The following is a 24,973-nucleotide window of genomic DNA, read 5'->3' on the forward strand; positions in this document are numbered from 1 at the left end:
CGGTGCGGGATGTTCCAGGGGCTGTGCGGGTTGTTCCAGGAGCGGTACGGGTTGTTCCGAGGGGCGGTGCGGGATGTTCCAGGGGGCGGTACGGGTTGTTCCGAGGGGCGGTGCGGGATGTTCCAGGAGCGGTGCGGGAGATGCGGGTTGTCCCAGGGGCGGTGCGGTGCTGCGGGTCGCTCTGGCAAGGATGCTGATCGCTCAGGGGCAGGGCAGGGCGCTCCAGGAGCGCTGCGGGTCACTGCGCAGGGCGGTGCGGGGCAGCGCGGATCCCTGCGGGGCGGTGCGGGGCGTTCCGAGGGGCGGTGCGCAGGGAGGTGCGGTCCTTCCCGGGCGGTGCTGTCCCTCCCTGTCCCTCCCCGTCCCTCTCGGGGCGCGGTCCGGCGCTGCCCGGCCATGCGGGCGGGCTGAGCGGCTCCGCCGCCGCCTGTCCCGGCCGAGGATGGCTTCCAGTTTCAACGACATCGTCAAGCAGGGCTATGTGCGCATCCGGAGCCGGCGGCTGGGGGTGAGTGCCCGGGCCCGCCTGCCCAGGGCTGGGCATTTTGCTGTTTGTGGTTTTTTTTTTTACCTTTGTCCTCTTTTTGCAAAAAAGGGTGGGGAGAGAGGAGTGAAGGCACCTGAATGTATGTGATGTGTAGGTGTGGATGTACGTGTTCATTCTCTCCTCTCTCCGGGGATGCTGCGCTGCTTCCCCCTCCCGTCCCTGCCCTGCGCCCCGAGCGCGGCTCGGGAGGGACCCGGCGCTCCGGGCAGGGCAGGGCTGAGCTCCGGAGCCGCGGTTCCTGCTGCCCCTCAGGGTTTTTGGGGTCCCCAGTGGGACAGGTGGAGCTTTGCGGTGCCTTCGGCGCTTTTCGAGTTGAAATGAGAATTCTCGCAGCCGCCCGTCTGTGCTGGTTCAGCCCCGCGGTTATTTTCGTGATCCCGGCTCCGGCTGCAGGTGCTGGGTGTGCGGGAGTGGCAGCGCAGTTCCCGCAGCTCCTGGGCTGGGATGAGCTCTGAATTCCTGAATTCCAGGGCTGTTCCCCCAGTCCGGGGGTGCCTGGAGCGCAGGGGATCATCTGTGTATAAAACATTTTAGTTGGTGTATCAGCCTCTCAGGACTGGAAATAACTGATTTCTTGTGTTTATTCAAAGCTGCTGGGCTGGCAGTTCAGAGTTTGTCGGTTTCTGAAAGCTTCTGCTGCCTCGCTGCAGTTACAGCTCCCTGCTCTTGCTGCACCCATGGCAGTGACTTCTCCACAGTTTGGGGAACTTGTGTCCCTTGTCAAAATGTTTCCATCAGCTGGATTTCTCATCCCTCACTCGCAGGCACAGCTCATTCTGTAAAACCACGCGATCCTGTGACATTTGAAGGAATGCCGTTCAGAGAGCCGTGTAGTAAATGTGGCACAATTGGTGTGTTGTGATTCAGTGTCATTACTGAATTCCTAATGTTCAGTTTGCTCTGGCATAAAGGATGAGTAAGATTAAACTCTGATACATTTTTCCATACTGTGACAGGGAAGCTCAATGAAGTGAATAATGTTTATCCAACTCCAATAGTTGTAAATGCTGTCAGAGCTGGAGCCTCTCCTTTATTCAGGTTTTCCAGAGGGTGCTGCTGGTGAGAAATGCTGGGTGCCCCCTTAGGAGAGGTGCATGTGACAGCTGAATGCAAAAATAGAGAAATGGAACAAATGTGAGATGTTTCCTTGGAAAGGACAGTTTGGGTTTTTTCCAGTTCTGAAGGTTTCTATCGTTACCAGTGGCTGGGTGATGCAAAGTGCTTTTGTGAAGGAGCCCAGCTGAGTCCCAGCGAGGTGCCACGGCTGAGGATGAGCCCTGAGCTGTGCCCAGCTCTGATTTTTCTGTCCTGAGCATTCCTGAGCAGTGGAGGGACCCTGGGAGCTGCCAGGACCTGGCTGCACTGCACAGCTGACCTGCTCCGTTTTTTGGGAGCACCCAGCCTGACCAGCAGAGTTTTCCTCCCCTGGCAGTTTCCAGCTGGGGCAGTGCTGGCCCACAGCTGGAGAGCAGATGTGGCTGCAGATTCCTCCTGTAGCATTTTCTGTAAGCTGCTGGCAACCCAGTGCCCTGATTTTAAGCAGAATTGTGATCAGTCTGAGCTCTCCAAAGGCAGGGCTGGAGGTGTCCCTGCTCCTTGGACACCTGGGGCTGGGGCTGGCCGAGCTCCTGGCTGGGGCAGGAGCCTGAATTCAGTCTCACTCGTGGCTGGTGTGAGCCTGGCTCCTCCAGAGGGTGAGGATTTGTGCCAACAGGTTGTTTTTGTGCTGTGGGACACCCAGGAGCTGGAGGTGGGAAGGGAAAAAACACTTTAGGGTATAAAACAGGAACTTTGAGACAACTTTGCCACGCTGTGAAAACATCAGGAAGGACGAGGCTGCTGCAGCCCCGTGTCTGATTGAGGATTTCAGGAGCCCTGAGCCAGGATTGCTGGCATTGGGAGGGATCTCAGCTCTCCCTGTGTGCAGGATGTGAGTGGGAGTCTGCAATCCATTCCCATTTCTGGTGGCACAGCTGTAATCAGAGCATTGTCTCTCTGCTGAAAGCAGCTCCTCTGTGCTGCTGTGGCAATTCCATCTCCAAGGGAACTGGGAGCAGAGCTTGGAGCCACAAATTGCCTCAAGAAATGACTTTCCTGAGAAACTGGGGTGCAGGTGCCACGTTTGGAATGGAAGGGGTGCAGAGAAGCAGCTTGCTAAATCCAAACCTCTTTTAAAAGGAACGTGACAGCTCTACTTTGTAATTCCAAAATTGAATTTAGGCTAATTGGTTTTGCACCTGAACTCTTTCTGTGGCTTGGAACGTGTGAGTTTAATTGAATATAATTTAATAGAATGGTTTCCATAGCAACATTTGTATCACATGGGTCTTCTGCAGAGCCAAATATATTCAGGAGAAGGCTCACTCTTCCTGACTCTTTCCATCCTTGCAGGGAGGAGGAAAATAATTCCCTGAGCTGATGGTGTCAGCCTGGTGTGTCATTAGCAGTGACACACAGGGGCTGTGCTGGAAAATGCTGACAGGGCAGAAGCACAGCCTTTTAAACCAGGAAAAACCAGCTTTGATTTGGGGGGGGGATTCTGCCAGGACCACCAGGACTGTGTCTGGGGAAGAGAACACCCAGGGCTCTTGCAGCCAGCTCCCAGCTGATTCAGGGGTTTATATCCCTGTGCAAAGCAGGGCTGTTGCTTTATGGCCTCTCTCTGTGTAAAAACTCATTTTTGTGCCTGATTTTCAAACCATTCTGTGGCACCTTTCTCAGGAGGAGTGCATCATGCAGCTGTTTCCCTGATGGAAAACCCTGTCCTTCTCTTTCCATTTGTGGGGTGGGTGGATGTGAACACACCTGAGCTTTCTTTTCCAGGTTGGGCTGGCTCAATTAAAAATACCAATTAAAAGCAAACCAGGAGGGAATCTTTGCAGTGGAGGGGTTTGTAGCACTGGTGATCACGAGGGGCTGTGCAAGGGAAAAGGCAGCAGAGGTTTGAGGAGGGTGGGAGGCTGCAACTGAACCCTCTCCTAAACTTGTGACTGCTGAGGCTGCAGCAGGGGAATTGTTCCCTCCTTGGTGTGACCCTCCTTGAGGACAGAAATTGGATCTGTGTGCTTGGTGGGGCTGGCTGGCCCAAAACATCTTCATCACATCAGGGGGAAGGAATGTGGTGTCAGGGGTGTCCTCCAGCACTGGTTGGGGCCAGCCCCTGGTGGGGATCTGGGGGAATTCAGGGATCTGGGGGAATTCAGCCCCTGGTGGGGATCTCTAATAATTCAGGGATCTGGGGTAATTCAGGGATCTGGGGTAATTCAGAGATCTGTAATAATTCAGGGATTTTGGTAATTCAGGGATCTGTAATAATTCAGGGATTTTAGTAATTCAGGGTTCTGTGAGAATTCAGGGATCTGTAATAATTCAGGGATCTGTAATAATTCAGGGATCTGGGGGAATTCAGCCCCTGGTGGGGATCTCTAATAATTCAGGGATCTCTGAGAATTCAGGGATCTGGGGTAATTCAGGGATTTTGGTAATTCAGGGATCTGTAATAATTCAGGGATTTTGGTAATTCAGGGTTCTGTGATAATTCAGGGATCTGTAATAATTCAGGGATCTGTGGTAATTCAGGGATCTATGATAATTCAGGGATCTGTGGTGATTCAAGGATTTTGGTAATTCAGGGATCTGTGAGAATTCAGGGATCTGTAATAATTCAGGGATCTGGGGGAATTCAGGGATCTGTGATAATTCAGAGATCTGTGGTAATTCAGGAATCTGGGGTAATTCAAGGATCTGTGGTAATTCAGGGATTTTGGTAATTCAGGGATCTGTAATAATTCAGGAATCTATGATAATTCAGGGATTTTGGTAATTCAGCCTTCAGCTGGGAGCTGGGACTGCCTCACCTCTGAGCCAGCTGTTTGTGCCTAGGAAATGCACAAGTGGTGTCAGCACTGCTCAGACATTTCTGGGTTGATTAAAAAACTCAGTGGAAAAAAAAAAAAAAGTTCTTGTTTTTCTGGATCACCTGCTTTACTTTGATTAGTGATTTACTGGAAATATTAAACTTTCACCTAAAATGAGGGGGATGTGAGGCATTCCTGTATTTATGTGAGTGTTGGGTGAGGAGCTGACTCAGGTGCAAGACTGAGCTGGGGAGATGCAGCAGTTTTGTCCTGTGGGTTGTTCCTGGATTGTTCCTCAGGAATCAGAGCATCAGTGCTGGCTGCACACCTGAAAACCTCAGTGCTTAGAAATGTGGAGAAACTCCTGCATAAAGCTCAGGACTTGTCCCCTTCAGCAGGAACATTTGATTGTGGGAAGCTGCAGAGAAATTGAAGCTCTCAGAGTTTGATTTTAATTTAATTAAAGTGAGTGGCAGCTTCATTGAGGAGCTGGGTTGCTGCACGCTGCCAGTGCCTGTTCTGTGACAAGTTCTGGTTCTGTCAAACCCTGTGGGAGGAGAGGCAGAGTGGGGGAGAGACAATCTGCAGGACTGGAACCATATGGTGGCAGAGATTTGGTGCTGGGATACATGTGCCAGCAAGTTAATATGAGGATTTTACAGCCTGAGCTGTGAAAACTGGAAAGAAGAATGATGTAAGGGTGGGGGAAGGGGGAAGGAGAGGGAAAAAGCTGCCTGGATTTCTGTTTGAAGCAGCTTTATTAATAAAACCCTGTTCACCTATGCAGCTCCTTTCAGTCTGGAAGTTGGAAAAACTGAACAGATTTCTCAGGCACCAACTCCAACCTGCAGGATATTAAAGCCCCCTGGAAATTCAGAGTTCTGCTGAGCTGCTAGATAAGGTGTTAGAATATATTCACAGATATTAAGATTTCTTAGTGCTTGGAGCTTGTCAGTGGCAGCAGGGATGGGATCCAGAACATTCCTGGGGAATTTGGGGCGTTTTCCCTGATGGGATCCCAGTTAATGCCAGGCATTAATCTGGGCACTGGGGCCAGAGCCCTGTGGGTTTTCTGTGGCACAGAGCTCATGGGGTGAGTCCAGGGCTGTTCTTTATGGGGTCAGCTCTGGGGCTGGTTTGTCACTGGGTTTGGTTTGTCACTGGGTTGGTTTGTCACTGGGGTTGTTGGTTTGTCACTCGGGCTTGGTTCACTGGGGGTTTGTCACTGGGGCTGGTTTGTCACTGGGGTTGTTGGTTTGTCACTGGGTTGGTTTGTCACTGGGGTTGGTTTGTCACTGAGGTTGTTGGTTTGTCACTGGAGTTGGTTTGTCACTGAGGTTGTTGGTTTGTCACTGGGGCTGGTTTGTCACTGGGGTTGTTGGTTTGTCACTGGGGTTGTGGGTTTGTCACTAGAGCTGGTTTGTCACTGGGGCTGGTTTGTCACTGGGTGCTGGTTTGTCACTGGGGTTGTTGGTTTGTCACTGGGGTTGTTGGTTTGTCACTGGGGCTGGTTTGTCACTGGGTTGGTTTGTCACTGGGGTTGTTGGTTTGTCACTGGGGTTGGTTTGTCACTGGGTTTGGTTTGTCACTGGGGTTGGTTTGTCACTGGGGTTGTTGGTTTGTCACTGGGGTTGGTTTGTCACTGGGTTGGTTTGTCACTGGGGTTGGTTTGTCACTGGGGGTTGTTTGGTTTGTCACTAGGGCTGGTTTGTCACTGGGTGCTGTCCCCTCGTGTCACCTTGGGCTGGGGGCTCAGCCTGGCTCTGGAGGAGCTCAAAGGACATTTTGCAGCTCCCAAGGTGGAATTACACCTTGTTTCTTTCAATGTTTGGCTTGTGGGAACAGCACAAGGGTCTTAATTTGTTCCCAAATTAATTTTGTTCCCACCAAAATCCAAAAAGGACAAACCTCACAGCTATTCCTGGTTTTCCCCCAAAAGATTGTACAGATCTTGATTTGGAGCTCTTGCTTTGTGCTGGCCCATTTAGGAGGAGGAGTGGCTTTTTTGGTGCTGCCCAGCCTGTTTTCAGATAAATTACCTTCTGTGTTCTTCTTTGGAAGGTGGGCTTTGTTTGTGAAGTAAAACAATGAATTCCAAATTTCCATGGATGGACTGACTCCTGAACAGGTGCCTCTCACCCATTTGCTGTCTTGCTCTAAATCTGCTTTGTTGTAACAAGTTTAAAGCAAACCTGACCTTTTCCCTTTATCCCAAACACCCTGACCTGCTGGCTCTGGATCCTGGCTCTCTTTTCCCTGTTTGCTCCTCCTTGTAGAAAACCTGTGATTTCCAGAGGTGACAGCAGCAGCCCTGCAGGGTGTGATCTCAGTGAAAGAAAACCTGATTATAAACAGGTGATTTACCCTTTGCTGGTTCTGCTGCCTTTTCATCTCCTTTCCCAGTGTGAAGGGAATTCTCTGCTGCTGTGCACGGGCATTGCCCTGGGTGAGATCAGGGATAAATAACATTTTGCAGGGGCTGTGGAAACACTTGAAAGAAGGTGACAGATGCAGGGGCTGCTCCTGAGAGTGACATCTTCATTTGGCACTGACATCTTCATTTGGTGTTTGTGTAGCTTCAGGAATGCCAAGGAAGATGATGGACTGTCCCATTATCTTTTTGTCTGACTTCATCAAGTGCTGTCAGAAATACCAGTGAGAGTTCAAGCTGCTGAAATGAATATTGGTGTTTTTGTGGGTGTTTTTGTTTTGTTTTGTTGTTTTTTTTACTGATGATAATGTCACTTGTTTCAATTCAGAAGATCAGTAGGGTAAAATGAGTGCAGTAATGTCAGTGCAGGAGGTTAAATTGTCCCTTTGCTTGCCAAGTGATATTTGTCTGGGGAACCATCAATGAATTCTCCCAGGGTTGTGCCGTGGCCTGGGCCAGCACATCCAGCTGCACATCCAGCTGCAAATCCAGCTGCAAATCCAGCTGCTGTCAGCAGAGCTGCCTGCACAGAGCCCAGCTCTACCCCCCAGTGGAGCCTGTGCTGTTTTTCCTCCCTAGTTACAGTCCCAGGCTGATTCTCTCCTATCCAGTTTCATGCCAGAATTAACTGTGCCCGTGCACAAAGCTTAGCAGATGTTCCAGGAGCCAAATCTGATCCTTAGCTCCAGCCTGGCTGGTTTTCTTCAGCTGTCACTGGCAAGGGAGTGTTTCTGCTGTAAATGTTTCTTGGCTCTTCCTTTGGAATGGCTCTTCTCTCCCCTAAGCAGCCCTGAATTACAACCTCCCTGTGTATGGTGTGTAAAAACCCCAACCAGCCAGCCAAGCTGTGCTTTGTAGGTCCTTAAAAAAGAGGAGGAATATTTCAGATAGTGCTCTTTCTGATGGTACCACATCCACCTCAGCAGTTTTGCAGGGAGGGCAGAGTGGAGACCCAAATCTTGCTTTTAATGTGTTTTAGGTCACGTTTAAGAAGCATCTCTTCACTGAGCAGGGGAGGGAGAGAAGTGGCTCCTCCACAGCACACTTGTGGTATTGCTGTGGGATGAGCAAGGTCCTTAAAGACATTTTCCATGGTGGGCTCTCACTGTGCCCCCTCCTGGGTGTCCCTGGAGGTGCTCAGTGCTGTTTCAGGTCCTGCTGACCCTCCAGGGCTGTGTCCAGGGGGATTTCACCTGGCAGGATCTGTAGCTGTGAGCTGCAGCAGTGAGGGACACTCAGTGCTGAGATCTCCAAGCTCATCAGCCCCAGCACCACTAAACCTGAGAGCCACAGCCAAAATTTTTTAAATACATCCAGGGATGGTGATTCCACCTTCCTGGGCAGGCAATTCCAGCACTTTATCACTCTTTCTGTGAAAAACTTTTCCCTGACATCCAACCCAGATTATGCTCCCTGTGCCTCAGACAATGTCACAGATTTCCAGGGGGGTTTGGCAGTGAATCTGCTCTGAAGGACCAAAAAAACCCCAAATAAATTATGATACAGGACAAAGCTGCCTTCTGATTACTGTGTCAGGTGGGAATTCATCTGTGGGCTCAGATCCAGCCCTGGGGTGCTGATGGTGGAGAAATGGCTTTGAGCCTGAACCTTTAACAAAAATCCCATTGTGGTTCATGAAATTCCAGCTGGGGACAGGAGAGTTTCTGAAGTGAAAAATCTTAAAGTGCCTGATGTTTCAGAGCAGGAGAAATCTGTTGTGACTTGCATTAACAAGAGTTAAAGGTGCACAGATTCCTCAAGATCTGCCAGGCATTTCTTTGGGCCATTTCTTTGGCCAGTGCCAGAGCTGGGATTTGTAACTTGATGAAAAAAACCTTTGCAGTCCAGGGTGGTGTTGTGAATTCTGAATCAGAACCAAGATTACAGCCTCATTCCCCATTAGCTGCTCTGGGTGACTCTCATGTGGAATATTGGTGGTGGAGATGCAGGAATGAGGAATTTCAGAAGAGACTGAGGAATTTCAAAGGGGCAGCATTTTTTTCTACAAAAGAAAAAAAAAAAAAAAAGCAAATTTGAGAAAAGACTGATGAATTTCAAAGGGGCAGCATTTTCTTTCCAAAAAAAAAGCAAATTTCGGAAGAGACTGAGGAATTTCAAAGGGGCAGCATTTTCTTTCCAAAAAAAAAGAAAAAAAAAAAGGCAAATTTGAGAAGAGACTGAGGAATTTCTGGAGCATCATGCTGTGCCTATATTGTTTTATCTGTTACCAGAGCCACAAAATTGCAAATTGCAAATTCCTGGCAATATCCCAGCGTTTCTGGGGGGCATCTCAAGCTGCATGAGAGAACTTGCAGCTCCTGCTTTGGAAAAAAAAACAACAAAGTTTGTGTTTGTTTGACAGCAAGTTCAGCATCCCTGTAAGTGCAGCTCACTGGAATTCTTTGTTTTAGGGCAAAGTGCAGAAAAACACAGCAGAGATAAAAACCAAGGCAACTTCCCCTGGAGGTTCACTTGTTCTCAGAGGAGAAATTTGAGATTTTGTGCTGCAGTTTGTGACCTCCAGGCCCCTCTGAAACAACAAACAAGGGTGGGACTGTTTGTTTTAGTTGTAAAATATCTCTGCTTTCCTGGGGTGTGCTGGCAGCCACTCTTAGGTTTTAGGAGAGCCATTTGAACCCCCCTGCTCTAAAAAAATCACAAAATATTTTTATTTAGAAGATAAAATCTGCATTAATTTGCCCCAACCCTCATTATTTTGGTTCAGGAATCAGTCTAAATAAACACCTCAAAATGGCCAAATTCAGGGATGCTCAGGATTGAGGGATGCTCAGGACTGAGGGATGCTCAGGATTGAGGGATGCTCAGGATTGAGGGATGTTCAGGATTCAGGGATGTTCAGGATTGAGGGATGCTCAGGATTCAGGGATGTTCAGGATCCAGGGATGCTCAGGATTCAGGGGTGCTCAGGATTGAGAGGTGCTCAGGATTCAGGGATGCTCAGGATTCAGGGATGCTCAGGATTCAGGGATGTTCAGGATCCAGGGATGCTCAGGATTCAGGGGTGCTCAGGATTGAGAGGTGCTCAGGATTCAGGGATGCTCAGGATTCAGGGATGCTCAGGATTCAGGGATGTTCAGGATTGAGGGGTGCTCAGGATTCAGGGATGCTCAGGATTCAGGGATGCTCGGGATTCAGGGATGCTCGGGATTCAGGGATGTTCAGGATTCAGGGATGTTCAGGATTCAGGGATGTTCAGGATTCAGGGATGTTCAGGATTCAGGGATGTTCAGGATTGAGGGGTGCTGGGGATTGAGGGATGCTCAGGATTCAGGGATGCTCAGGATCCAGGGATTATCAGGACTGAGGGATGCCTGGGAGGGTGGCAGGAACTGGAAGGGGTGGAAAGGTGATTTTAAAACCACTAAATGACTTGGATTTCAGTTCAGTTAGACCCTGGGAGCAAAGTGACAGCATTTCTGCAGTGAAACAATCTGCTTTTTTCATTAGCAATAATTCACTTCCCCCTTATCCACAAAATACAAAGTGTCACCTCACACACTGAATTTCTGTCTGGATCCAAAAAAACAGGATGGAACTCCACATCTGATTTAGGGTTTCCTTTCTCTGGGATTATTGTGATATTCAGGTAAGGGAGATGCCAAGTTTATTGTTTTGTGCCTCCAGATTTACCAGAGATGCTGGCTGGTGCTGAAAAAGGCTTCAAGCAAAGGGCCCAGGAGGCTGGAGAAGTTCTCAGATGAACGAGCTGCTTACTTCAGGTGCTACCACAAGGTGAGGCACAAGGCTTGGTCAAATCTAATTACTGCATGCAGAATAAAATCCAAAATTCTGTGTTTTAGTTAGCCTGAAAATTGAGATTTTAACTCTTAAGGTCCTAAAAATAAAATCCAAAGTTCTGTGTTTTAGTTAGCCTGAAAATTAAAGTTTTTTTGACTCTTAAGGTCCTAAAAATAAAATCCAAACTTCTGTGTATTAGCATGAAAATTGAATTTTTAAAGTCTTAATGTCCTAAGAATAAAATCCAAAGTTCTGTGTATTAGCTTGAAAATTGAAATTTTTTAACCCTTAAGGTCCTGAGAATAAAATCCAAAGTTCTGTGTTTTAGTTAGCCTGAAAATTGAAAACTTTTAACTCTTAAAGTCCTAAAAATAAAATCCAAAGTTCTGTGTATTAGCCTGAAAATTAAATTTTTTAACTCTTAAGGCCCTGAGAATAAAATTCAAAATTCTGTGTATTAGTTAGCCTGAAAATTAAAAATTTTTTAACTCTTAATGTCCTAAGAATAAAATCCAAAGTTCGGTGTATTAGCATGAAAATTGAATTTTTAAAGTCTTAATGTCCTAAGAATAAAATCCAAAGTTCTGTGTATTAGCTTGAAAATTGAAATTTTTTAACCCTTAAGGTCCTAAAAATAAAATCCAAAGTTCTGTGTATTAGTTGGCTTGAAAATTGATTTTTTTTTTAACTCTTAAGGTCCTGAGAATCAAATCCAAAGTTCTATGTATTAGCCTGAAAATTGAATTTTTTAACCCTTAAGGTCCTAAAAATAAAATCCAAAGTTCTGTGTATTAGCCTGAGAATTGAATCTTTTTAAACTCTTAATGTCCTAAGAATAAAATCCAAAATTCTATGTATTAGTTAGCCTGAAAATTGAAAAATTTTTAACTCTTTAGATCCTGAGAATAAAATTCAAAATTCTGTGTATTAGTTAGCCTGAAAACTGATTTTTTTAACTCTTAAGGTCCTAAACCTTTGTGTGTGCTTTCATTCAGTGAAGTAAAAGTAAAATAAATTATTTGTAGCAAACATCTTGCTAAGCAAGTGGAAAATGATTTTATTGTTAAAGTGTTTGGCCTCTCCTCAGCCCTTTAAAATCACATCTGAAATACTTTGCAGTGGCTCCTGCTTTTCATATTTACAGGAGTAAATATGGGAATTCCAGAACCTGGAGTTCCCATTTTCCTGGGATTTTGACTCAGTGGGAGGACAGGAGGCAGCTCCAGACAGAAAGGACATTTTCACAGAATTTTCACTGCAGAATTCAAAAAAAATGAAGAATTTCCCTGCAGCCACTGCTCTGGGATGCTGCACTTTTCATTTTCACCTGGGAATTCCCACCTGCCATTCTCCTGGGCATGGAAATAAAAAAAAAAACCCCTTTTAATTTGTAATAATTGCAGGCAAAAAATGGAGATTTGGAATTATGGGCATGAATTCCCAGGAGCTTGAGGCTGCTCTGCACTCACTCTGACAGTTCAGGAGGAAATAAATCCTGAGGGAATCCTGCCTCTCAAACCTGCCTGCCATGGATCTGTAATTGATTGCTCATAAATCCTCTGGCTGTTTCTAATAATTCAGGCCCAGAAATAATTCACATTTCTATTAGGCAACTCTCAGAAGGATTTTTTTTTTTCTTTGTTGTGTGTGTGTCAGAACCTCCTGCTCTATGTAAAACACTTATTTTATTATAACTGTCAACTATTGATGCAAATCTGTATTTTATCCATTGTGCTGATGCAATTTTTGAGCAGCACTTGGGTCATGGACATGAAATCCAAGAGGAATCTGAATGAGGCTGGGATTTCTTCTCTTCCTTCCTGGAATCCATGGAAAACCCAGAGGCATTTTCAGTTTTAAGCCAAGTTTAGTCTCTGCTTAACACTTCACTTCAAACTATTGCTTCTCCTATAAATTTAATTTCTGGGTTTTTCTGCTAGCTGATTTGTCAGGAATTAATGAGTCAAGGTCCAAAATCAGTCACTGAGAACTGACAGAGAAATTTTGTTGGGTTTTTATCAGAACTTTGCCAATCACGTGGACAGGACCTCAAAGATCACCCAGTTCTGCCTTAGGGACCTTCCCCTGTCCCAGGGGTGGCTCTGGCTGATGAAAAGTGGGAAAAATTCGATTTTCTGGGGTTCATTTGGATTTTGAGAATATTTTCAGGCAAAGAGGGAGCTGAATCCAGGGATGTTGAGTGAGGCTGATCCCAGCTCTCCAAACTGACAGGTCTCCTTTATTTTTCACAGACCTCACTGAGAGGGAGATAATGAATATTAAATTGCATTTCTGGGCAAAATGTGCTCATTTGTAAAGAGCACAGGTGGATAAAAATGAGGGTTTGTTTTAAAAATAAGCCTTGTAAATGTGTGGAATTTAAATGTGAATGATGGAGTTTCTGAGATTATTAAATATGAGCTGCTGGAAAAAGAGAACTTGTCCCTGCTGCTCTGCATTAGGCTGTAGTTGAATGATTCTTATGGAAATAAGTTAATTATTGGTAAAAACACCCAGCAAAGAGAATGGCAGTGCCTTCAGCACTCACTGCTTTCCACCTGCTTTTTATTTATTAAAATTTTGGGGATATTCTTTATTAAAATGATGGGAGTTTGGTGCTCATGCCCCTGTGCAGAGCTCTGGGTAAAAACCTCAGCAAAACCTCACCTGCACATCCCCAGGGTTTTGGGAATACTCTGTCACAGGATGCAGATTTTATTGGAATATTAAAGATTCTACCAACACATCACAAAGTCAAAAGAAATAAGAATTTTTGTCCTTAAAATGTACTCCTGCCTGGGCTCTGGGTGATTCTGGAATGCTGCTGGAAGCAGAATCACATCTGAAAAACCTCAGTCTCAGGAGAGCTTTAATCCATCATAAAACCCTGAAGGGTGGAAAGGGAAATGATGGATGGAGCTCATTTCTCACCTGCACCTGCCTCCCTCACTCAGGTGTTTCCTTCTGAGGCTTCCCCTTTTTTCTGGGATGGATTAAAGTGCAGGAGTTCTGTGACACAGCTCCTTCCCTTCTCCAGGTGAATTTTGGGGTTATTTGGGGTTATTTTGGAGAATCCCTTTTGTTTTTTGTGTTTGGGTGTGTCTGCAGCTCTGCACAGGGAGTTTGGGCATCCTCAGCACTGGAGGTGCAAAACAAAAATAAACACTTTAATTTTTGGGTGTAATGTTAACCTTTAAATTCTTTCTAACCTAATCTTGCTCTGTGTTTTAAAAGTGGAAAGGTCACAGTGCCCTAAAATAAAGGTCATGTGAGAGCAGTCATCTGGAGCTTGTGGGAACTGGGAATTTGCACACACAAAGCAAATTGCTCACTTAATTCCTCTGCTCCCACAAGGGAGGGAGGATAATTAGGATGAGGCTACAAAATCTGCACAGAGTTCCTTTTCAGGTGTCTGATTTTCACTTGTTAATGTAAATAAGCAAACTCAGACTGCCACATTCTTGAACAAAACAAAACTGGGGGGAGGAAGAAATTCTTATTTCTTTTGGCTTTGTGATGTGCCAGAAGAATCCTTAATATTCCAATAAAAGCTGAAATATTCCAAAAAAAGCTGACAGGAGCACACCCAGCCCAGAGGGGTTCTGGGTTTTAATCCAGGTGTATTAATCTGGCCTTGAAACAGCAGGAGAAATTTAAACAGTCTTCCCTGTCTGCTTCTGGAATAATCCATTTGGAAAATTGGATTGTGGAAACTGTGTGAGTGGCAAGTTAAATGTTTGAAGTCTGGCCACTCTGCTGAGAAGGAACTTTTGTTTTAGTGGTGGCTGTCACTTGGCTGGGACTGAGGGGGTGACAGGAACTTTTCAGGGGGTTTGGTGTCTCCACTGAAATTCCAACCAGTGGGGATTGTGGAGTGTTTGTGAGGAGGAATGAGAAGAGAAAGAGAAGAGAAGAGAAGAGAAGAGAAGAGAAGAGAAGAGAAGAGAAGAGAAGAGAAGAGAAGAGAAGAGAAGAGAAGAGAAGAGAAGAGAAGAGAAGAGAAGAGAAGAGAAGAGAAGAGAAGAGAAGAGAAGAGAAGAGAAGAGAAGAGAAGAGAAGAGAAGAGAAGAGGAAGAGAAAGAAGAGAAGAGAAGAGAAGAGAAGAGAAGAGAAGAGAAGAGAAGAGAAGAGAAGAGAAGAGAAGAGAAGAGAAGAAGAGAAGGAATTTCTGTGGAATTTTCGGGGTGATTCCTGATGGAATTTCTGTGGAATTTCTGAGATCATTCCTGATGGAATTTCTGTGGAATTTTCGGGGTGATTCCTGATAGAATTTCTGTGGAATTTTCGGGGTGATTCCTGATAGAATTTCTGTGTAATTTCTGAGATGGCTCCTGATGGAATTTCTGTGGAATTTTCGGAGTGATTCCTGATAGAATTTCTGTGGAATTTCTGAGATCATTCCTGATGGAATTTCTGTGGAATTTTCGGGGTGGTTCCTGATGGAATTTCTGTGGAATTTCTGAGATGGTTCCTGATGGAATTTCTGTGGAATTTTCGGGGTGGTTCCTGATGGAATTTCTGTGGAATTTTCGGGGTGGTTCCTGCCAGGGCTGCATCTCAGGACCAGCAGGGGTTCAGAGCCTGCTGATGCTCTCTCACCTTTCCCCTTCCCTCCTCCCTTGCCCAGCCAAGAAGGGACAGACCCTTCCCAGGCTCCTCACTAACATCCCAAATTTTGCCTTTCCAGGTCACAGAGCTCAATAACGTGAGGGATGTCTCCAGGCTGCCCAAAAGCACAAAGAAACACGCTGTGGCCATTTATTTCAGTGATGACACCTCCAAAACCTTTGCTTGTGACTCAGGTGGGTGAAATGGCCACACTCCTTAGAGAAGCTCAGAGAATTCTTGTGAAATTATATATATATATATGAATTTATATTTATTTTTATTTTTATTTAATATATATTATATATACTATCTTTTTATATATTATATATTTTCTGGGCATGTATGCAATTATATATTTTGTATTTTTATATTTCCATTTCTAGATTTCTGTTTCTATTATATTTATATTTATATTTATATTTATATTTATATTTATATTTATATTTATATTTATATTTATATTTATATTTATATTTATATTTATATTTATATTTATATTTAATAAATGTTATATATACTATATATTTATATATTATATATTATATATTTTCTGGGCATTTATACATTTATATATTATGTATTACACATATATATTTATATTTATATTTATATTTATATTTATATTTATATTTATATTTATATTTATATTTATATTTATTTAATATGTATTATATATACTATATATTTATATAGTATATATTTTCTGGGCATTTATACGTTTATATATTACGTATTATATTTTTATATATATATATTTATATTTAATATATATTATATATACTCCATATTTATATATTAATACTAATACTAATATTAATATTTATTTATATTCAATATATATAGTTATATATATTTTATATTTTCTGGTCATTTATACATTTATATATTATATTTATATTTATATTTATATTTATATTTATATGTATATTTATATTTATTTTATATTTATATTATTTATATATTTATTTTTATTTTTATTTTTATTTTTATTTTTTTTTTATTTTTATTTTTATTTGTATATACTATATATTTCTATATTCTATATTTTCTGGGCATTGATGCAGAGCTTGAGGCAGATGAGTGGTGCAAGGTGCTGCAGGTGGAGTGCCTGGGAACTCGGATTAATGACATCAGCCTTGGAGAGCCTGACTTGCTGGCATCTGGAGTAGAGAGGGAGCAGAGTGGTAAGTACACAAATATTGAATTTTGAATTTTTAATTGCATTTATTTTCAAGCCTTTTAGACTGTACATGTAGATATTGGGAATAAAGAGGAGCAAAACTGCTTTTCCAAGCTCACCTTGCTGTTTTGGGGGGTTGATTTTGGTTGTTTGGGGAGGTTTCCTTTTGGCTTTTGGTTTTAGTTGCTGCCAGAGATAATAAATAAATTATCCAGAATTATTTTGGATTAGCAATTCCCTTCCTCAGATGAGTTAGTCGCTCCTGGAGATGGGAACTGTTTGTTGTGTGGGTTTCTTTGGTGTGATGTGAGTGGCTGGGGCTTTGTAAAGAGAATAATAAATAAAAGTAATTGCATGCAAACCCTGAGCCTGTGGCCACTCCAGTTCCTGTGCAGATGAGCTCATCACCTGCACCAGCAATGGATTTATTCACACACAGAAATTCAGTTTGCAAATCCAGGATTCTCCTCAGGCTCTGAGTGCACACACAAATATTTGATGCCCTTTGGGTGCAGCATTTCATGGAGATTATTGAGTTACAGCTGGGAATTCTTTGAGTGGGAATGAATAGCTCTAAAGTGCAGATAGAGATGGAAAATAGGAAATTCCTTGTACGACTTGCTGGGCAGGGATTTTAGACTAACCTTTTGTTTTTCTCCCAGAGAGATTCAATGTGTATTTGATGCCATCCCCTAACTTAGATGTGCATGGGGAATGTACCTTGCAGATAACAGCTGAGAACATCTACCTTTGGGACATCCAGAACCCCAGAGCCAAGCTGCTCTCGTGGCCGCTCAGTGCCCTGCGGCGCTACGGGCGCGACCCAGCCTGCTTCACCTTCGAGGCTGGCAGGTGAGCCAGGCCTGCCCCACCCTCCTCCAGCTGGGACACATCCCCACAGGCATCCTGGCCAGCAGGGAGGGCTGGGCTCGCTCGCTCAGGAGGTTTCCTGAACCCCTCAAGGAGGAATCAGGGCGCGGGGGTTGGATTGATTGGGTGGGGTGAAGGACATTGAGCCTCTCACACATAAAGCAGAGTTTAAGTAGGGGTTAGTAAGGTTTACTAGGAGCTCTGGTGCTGGTAGTGAGTTAAAAAGTCTGGGTTCCACAATAATTAAAGTTTACTAGGAGCTCTGGTGCTGTTAGTAAATAAAAAGTCTGAATTCCACAATAATTAAAGTTTAGTAGGACCTCTAGTGCTCTTAATAAGTAAAAAGTCTGGGTTCTACAGTAGTTAAGGTTTTGTAGGAGCTCTGGTGCTGTTAGTGAGTACAAAGTTTGGGTTTCACAGTAGTTAAGATTTATTAGGAGTTCTAGTGCTGTTAGTGAGTAAAAAGTCTGAATTCCACAGTAATTAAAGTTTAGTAGGAGCTCTAGTACTGTTAGTAAGTAAAAAGTCTGGGTTCCACAGTAGTTAAGGTTTAGTAGGAGCTCTGGTGCTGTTAGTAAATAAAAAGTCTGGATTCTACAGTATTAAGGCTTAGTAGGAGCTCTAGTGCTCTTAATAAGTAAAAAGTCTGAATTCCACAGTAATTAAAGTTTACTAGGAGCTCTGCTGCTGTTAGTGAGTACAAAGTTTGGGTTTCACAGTAGTTAAGGTTTACTTGAATCTCTGGTGCTGTTAGTAAATAAAAAGTCTGGGTTCCACAGTAGTTAAGGTTTAGTAGGAGCTCTAGTGCTTTTAGTGAGTTAAAAAGTCTGAATTCCACAGTAATTAAAGTTTAGTAGGAACTCTAGTGCTCTTAATAAGTAAAAAGTCTGGGTTCCACATAGTTAAGGTTTAGTAGGAGCTCTGGTGCTGTTACTGACTAAAAAGTCTGAATTCCACAGTAATTAAAGTATAGTAGCAGTTCTAGTACTAGTGTTAGTTAGTAAAAAGTCTGAATTCCACAGTAATTAAAGTTTAGTAGGAGCTCTGGTGCTTTTAGTGAGTAAAAAGTCTGAATTCCACAGTAATTAAAGTTTAGTAGCAGTTCTAGTGCTGTTAGTAAGTAAAAAGTGTGGATTCCACAGTAATTAAAGTTTAGTAGGAGCTATGGTGCTGTTAGTAGGTAAAAATTCTGGGTTCCACAGTAATTAAAGTTTAGTAGGAGCTCTAGTACTGTTAGTAAGTAAAAAGTGTGGGTTCCATAGTAGTTAAGGTTTAGTAGGAGCTCTAGTGCTCTTAGTGAGTAAAAAGTCTGAATTCCACAGTAATTAAAGTTTAGTAGGAACTCTGGTGCTGTTAGTAAATAAAAAGTCTGGGTTCCACAGTAGTAGTTTGAGTTCTAGTAAAAGTTGAAAACACCCTGATATCTTCAGCTCCAAGCCCATTGTTGTAGACAGGACTTAGAACAGAGCTATAGTAAAAAAAGATAGAACAAGACAGGTTGTGTGTATAGTTTATATGTAGTTTATATGTAGTTTATATGTAGTTTATATGTAGTTTATCTGTAGTTTATATGTAATCTGGCATGGATCTGCTCTGCTCCTCCAGCTCAGCTCTGCCAAACTTTGGGTGAGGCTGGAGCAAGATTGACCTGAACCATCAAATCCTGATGAGGAGATACTGGAGGTGTTATTTGAGATTAAAGAAGGGAAACAGATCACACAATTAACTTGCCAGAAAGGGAAGAGGCACTGAAACCTCCATCAGTGCAGGATTTGGGGCTCCTGGGAGGGAAGAACACATTTTCCTTTAGCTGTGACAGGACACTGAGGATTTGTATTCATTGTTCCAAGGGGAAGACAAAAATCTGCAAAACCCATTAAAAGACAAATTAATCCTGCCTGACACAGATTCCAGATATAAAAAAATCTGGGTCTTGTGCAGGAACTCTCCAGAGCTGAGTCTGAAGGAACCAGCCAGGGCTGTGTGTTTAGTTTTTGCCTTTTTTTCTTTTCTTTGCTGTGCTGCCTGCATTCTTCACACATATATTTATAGGTCTGGATTCTATTGTATTAGTAGCTACTTTTCCCAGTAATTTTCCATTACCTTTCCCTGAAAGAAAAAACAAATTGCAGAGCTCCAAGCCCTGAGGTACAAGGCCTTGTGCTGCCTTGGTTCTTCCTGGGAACCAAAATTAATAAAAACTCTTTGAGATCCATTTCACAGCCAAGGGGAGACTCCAGAGAAGGGACTGACCTGGGGGAAAATTGCATCACCACTTGTCCTGCTAATTGGTGCTTTTAATTAATTATGCTAATTTCCTGAAACCTATAAAATGTACTCACCCCTGTGGGGATGGACTTTTGTGGACATCTTTCCCCAACTGCCCCTGAGTATAACATTTGAATAATTTCAAATAAAAATCCACTTTTGTATTACCTCCTTATTAAAACGATCTCAAGCACCAGAGGGGTGGAAATAACTTTGCTCCCCCTTTGTTTCCTCACCCCTGATGTGAGAGGATTTTCAGAGCAGCTCAGGGAGGCTTGGCTGGGTTGTGGTTTTCTGGAAACTTCCCTCTGCCCTTGCTACCTTGCAGGATGTGTGACACAGGAGAGGGGCTCTTCATCTTCCAGACCAGGGAGGGGGAAGCCATCTACCAGAAGGTGCACTCAGCTGCCCTGGCCATAGCAGAGCAGCACGAGAGGCTGCTGCAGAGTGTCAGGAATTCCATGGTATGGAGCTGCTGGGCTGGGCATGGGCATGGGGACTGGCATCCCACTCTGGGAATCTAAATTGTGCTGCTTCAGGGGGATGATGATTATTGTTATCATCATAATCGTCATTGTCAGTATTTATTTTTGTTGTAATAATCATAGCAGTGTAATTATCGTTTGTTATTATCATAATTATAATCATTTTAGGTATAATTATAATTTATTGTTAGCATTTATTATCATAATCATCATTATCCATATAATTATAATTGTCCTTTATTGTTTATTATCATTATAATTTCTTCTGCTTCTCCTTCTTCTTTTTCTTCTTTTTCTTCTTCTTTTTCTTCTTCTTCTTATTTTTCTTCTTCTCCTTCTTTTTCTTCTTCTCCTTCTTCTCCTTCTTCTCTTTCTTCTCTTTCTTCTTCTTTTTCTTCTTCTTCTACTTCTTCTTCTTCTTCCTTTTTCTTTTTCTTCCTTTTTCTTCTTCCTTCTACTTCTTCCTTCTTCTTCCTTTTTCTTCTTCCTTCTTCTTCCTTTTTCTTCTTCCTTTTTCTTCCTTTTTCTTCTTCTTGCTCCTCTGTTCTGCTTGATTATAAAATTGAGGGCATTATGTAGAACTGGAATTCCTGCTCAAGGATAGAAACAAACAGGACACACATTCCTCATTTGTGGGTTCAGTTTTCAATAAGTGTGAATGGACACAGAGAAAATCAGCCCTGTCAGTGCAGCCTCATTAATTTCCTGGGATTAATCAGCATCATGAGTTTGTTTTGGAAGCATTTCTCATCAGTCTCTTTGCCAGGTGTGGCTCCTGCCACATCTGGGTGGTGTCTGTGCTCCAGGGGTGCTTTGGGAAGAATCCCTGGGAAGAGCTGGGCACTTGGATCCTTTCAGAAGAGTGAGAGGAGCTCACTGCAGCCAGCAGAGCTGCTGATCTGCCCTTTCCCAGGAAAACACCATCTGACACCACCTTTGCTGGGTTTTACTTTTTCCTTTCAGTTCTAGTTAATGAAGGGAGTTCTTGTTCAAAAATATCTAAATTTATCTTCAGTGGAGACAGATGGATAGATGAGATGAGAACTGAACAGAGACTAAATTAGGCAGATTAAAATGAACCAAGGCTAGGTCAGCATAACTTCACTAGCATTTGTAGCCCAGCAGGGGCAGAGGGGACGGAGGAACCTGTTGAGAGAACAATTCCATTTTCAGAAAGCAGGGATCAGCTCTGAAATGACAGTGAATAGGTTTACAGGCAGCTTTGAGTTTGTTGGCTTTGCATTTCTGGTAAAACATCTTTAACAGATGATGTAAAATCTCCATTTTCCACGTGCCCATAGACTCAGCAGGTGCAGAGCTGCTGTGGATTTCAACAGGCAGCAGCTGCACAACCTCTGAAAAAGCTTTTCCACAAACACCATGTCCCATGTAACAGGCTGGTGTTTAATTAGTGGTTTGGCTGAAGTTTCCTCTGTCTTCACTCAGAGCCAGGATTGAAAACACAAAGGAAACAAATTTCCTTGTGTTTGGGCTTGGCTGTTTATTAAATGTTACCTAATGTACAGAGAGTTCAGCTACCAGCTAATAGTGAGCAAAATGGAGCTGAATCCAGCAAGTTACAAGGTCTTTTAAAGGTAGACAGTCCAATAGAGAATTAACACCTGTATTATTTATACTTTTGACCCAATAACCAAACTCCTGTGACCCAACTGTCAAACCAACTGTCCAACCAAAAACCACTGCCTGAAACCATGAAGGAGAGGGAAGATGAACACTGAGACACCACCCAAAACCCTCCATCTTGTCCCATACCTATACTATAAAAACCTCAAATTTAAAACCCTTCACCATGTGAAATCTCACACTTCTATTTAACTACACACTCCTAATTTTAACTCCATCACTCAAATCTGGAAGCTTCTCCAAGGCCTCAGGTTAAAGCAGTGCCACAAAGCACAGACAGCTCAAAAAACCTGAAGGTTTTTGGGGTCCAGCATTGCAGCACAGCCCTGGGTGTGGTGCTGCAGAGCCTGCAGAGGGTGTGGCCGTGCTGGGGTGTCCCTGTCCCTGTCCCTGTCCCTGTCCCTGTCCCTGACCCTGTCCCTGTGTCTTGCAGCAGCTGAGCAGGAGCGAGCGGGCGCTGTCGCTGGGCGCCGTGCTGCCGCTGCCCCGCAGCGCCTACTGGCACCACATCCAGCACAGCCCGGGGCTGCTGGGGCTGACAGGTGAGGGGACAGGGCTGGACCTGCCAGGGGGTGGCACTGGGTCTGGGCACTGCTCTGAGCCTGCCAGGGGAGGGGGACACTGCCCTAAAACTGCCAGGGGATGGGGACACTGCTCTGAACCTGCCAGGGAGTGACACTGGGTCTGGACACTGCCCTGCTCCATGGGGGTGACACTCATGGGGTGACACTCATGGAATGACATCATGGGGGTGACACTGGGTCTGGACACTGCTCTGAGCTTGCCAGGGGAGGGGGACACTGCCCTGAAACTGCCAGGGGAGGGGGGACACTGCTCTGAAACCTTCCAGGGGTGAGGGACAGAGCTCTGAACCTGCCAGGGAGTGACACTGTGCCTGGACACTGCCCTGCTCCATGGGGGTGACACTCAGGGAGTGACACTGTGCCTGGACACTGCCCTGCTCCATGGGGGTGACACTCAGGGAGTGACACTGTGCCTGGACACTGCCCTGCTCCATGGGGGTGACACTCAGGGAGTGACACTGGGTCTGGACACTGCCCTGTTCCATGGGGGTGACACTGCCTGGACACTGCCCTGCTCCATGGGGGTGACACTCATGGGGTGACACTGCCTGGACATTGCCCTGCTCCATGGGGGTGGCACTCAGGGGGTGGCACTGAGCCTGGACACTGCCCTGCTCCATGGGGGTGGCACTGTGCCTGGACAGTGCCCTGCTCCATGGGGGTGGCACTGTGCCTGGACACTGCCCTGCTCCATGGGGGTGGCACTCAGGGGGTGACACTGCCTGGACACTGCCCTGCTCCATGGGGGTGACACTCGGGGGGTGACACTGCCTGGACACTGCCCTGCTCCATGGGGGTGGCACTCATGGGGTGACACTGTGCCTGGACACTGCCCTGCTCCATGGGGGTGGCACTCAGGGGGTGACACTGCCTGGACAGTGCCCTGTTCCATGGGGGTGACACTGTGCCTGGACATTGCCCTGCTCCATGGGGGTGACACTGTGCCTGGACATTGCCCTGCTCCATGGGGGTGGCACTCAGGGGGTGACACTGTGCCTGGACACTGCCCTGCTCCATGGGGGTGACACTGTGCCTGGACAGTGCCCTGCTCCATGGGGGTGGCACTCGGGGGGTGACACTGCCTGGACACTGCCCTGCTCCATGGGGGTGACACTGTGCCTGGACACTGCCCTGCTCCATGGGGGTGACACTGTGCCTGGACACTGCCCTGCTCCATGGGGGTGGCACTCAGGGGGTGATGCTCAGACCTCGGAGGGGCTGTGCCAAAGTCAGCACTGTTGGAGCTGTGTTTGTTTTCAGAACTAAAAAACACAACAACAACAACAACCAAAAAAAAGCCTTAAAGGAAATGTTTCCCTGGTTCTTCCTTGCCAACACTAGAGGGGGCAGGCAGCACATGGAGAGCTCCATCCAGAGCATCCCTGCATCCTGCTCAGGGCTGTTCTGTGGAACAGTCTGTGCATTCCCCCACCTGCCTTGCCATGGAGCTGATTCATTAAATCAGGAATTCAGCATGGAGCTGGCACGAGATAAACAGACTGCATGGCACAAACCACTTGTTTTATGTTCAGAAAAAAATATCTTGCTTGTTAGACTGGGAGAAGAGGATCTAAAAGAGCATTTTTACATTTTAAATGCAAGTCAGAACTTTGGGGAAAAAAAATTCATTTGCTTTGTACCAGTTTCTGTTCTGAAGGAAGTGATACAGAAAATCTGCATGGCAGTTTCTGAGCTGGAGCAGCAGAGGGAGCAGGGCTAGATGTAACTAATTAATTAAAGAATCTGTGGGTGATCACTGAGTGATTGAGCCTGTGTTTAACTGGGGTTGTTCTGTTGTTCCCTCTGGCTCTCTGAAGGTGTTTCCAGCCCTGTGAAGCTCCAGTGCACAGACAGTTTTCCAACCTGCAGGTCAGAGCATTGATGGAAATCCTGGAGGAATTACAAACTCCTTGTCCTCTGACCAACTGCCCCAGTGGTGACAACCCAGGGTGGAAACACAGAGAAGTTCAGGTTGGATGAACAATTCTTGCCATACAAAGGATTTTTTTAAACTGTGCCAGAAGCAGAAACTCTAGTGTGGATACTGGGGAGAGGAACCAAGCCACCAAACCCTCTGGTGTAATTTTATATCTTACAGCTGGACAGAGAAGAAGTCACTCCCTAAACATTTCCAGATTTTGTATGATAGGAATGTTGTAAATACATGAGATTTTTGCTGTAGTGTGCTTGTTTTGTCTCCTGACACTGCTGCTTTGTGGCAATGCTTATCTTTACTTATTCCCATTATTGTTCCCTGTTCCTCAAACCTGGAGTGGTGGCCAGTTTGAAGCAGCTCTTGGATACAATTGTTCCTATTTGAAGGCTTGATTGATTTCTTTTAAAAGAATCTCCTCTTTCCTGTATTTATTTCCATCTCTGTAAACATTGAAAATAATAAAAAAAAAAAAAGTCCCATGCAATTTGTGGTGCAGTTTTTTGTCATTCAATTAGCACAAACTGATTTTCTTCTAGGACACAACCATGGTCTGGAGCTTTGAGTTAAAGTCACAAAAATAAACTTTGGATTTCCACGTGCTGGAATGTTGTATGAACAGAAGTGGAGGGGAGGGAAGCCAAACCCTGAGAGTGGTGGAGGTAAATTTATTTCTGAAGGAAGTCAAATCCATCTGCCATGGTTGTGGAAGGCACCCCACAGTGCAAAGATAAGTTAATTTATTGTAAATAAGGATTATGTTCATCCCAGAGCTGAGCTGCTCACACAAATAAGGGATTGAGGGGC

The 24,973-nt window shown here is 44.7% G+C and overlaps 1 protein-coding gene across 1 annotated transcript; it reads left to right on the forward strand.

The window, feature by feature from the left end:
- The first annotated feature begins 307 nt into the window (after positions 1 to 307).
- DOK5 (docking protein 5) lies at positions 308 to 24,621 on the forward strand. Its single transcript, XM_056507117.1, has 8 exons — positions 308 to 508; positions 10,481 to 10,588; positions 15,282 to 15,396; positions 16,267 to 16,386; positions 17,045 to 17,234; positions 19,849 to 19,984; positions 22,083 to 22,191; positions 24,051 to 24,621. Exons 1-8 carry the CDS (start codon positions 443 to 445, stop codon positions 24,113 to 24,115), a joined length of 909 nt encoding a protein of 302 aa, XP_056363092.1. The 5' UTR covers positions 308 to 442; the 3' UTR covers positions 24,116 to 24,621.
- Positions 24,622 to 24,973: the final 352 nt, after the last annotated feature.

Source organism: Oenanthe melanoleuca, chromosome 20 (genome assembly GCF_029582105.1).
Source record: "Oenanthe melanoleuca isolate GR-GAL-2019-014 chromosome 20, OMel1.0, whole genome shotgun sequence".
Taxonomy (NCBI): Eukaryota; Metazoa; Chordata; class Aves; order Passeriformes; family Muscicapidae; genus Oenanthe; species Oenanthe melanoleuca.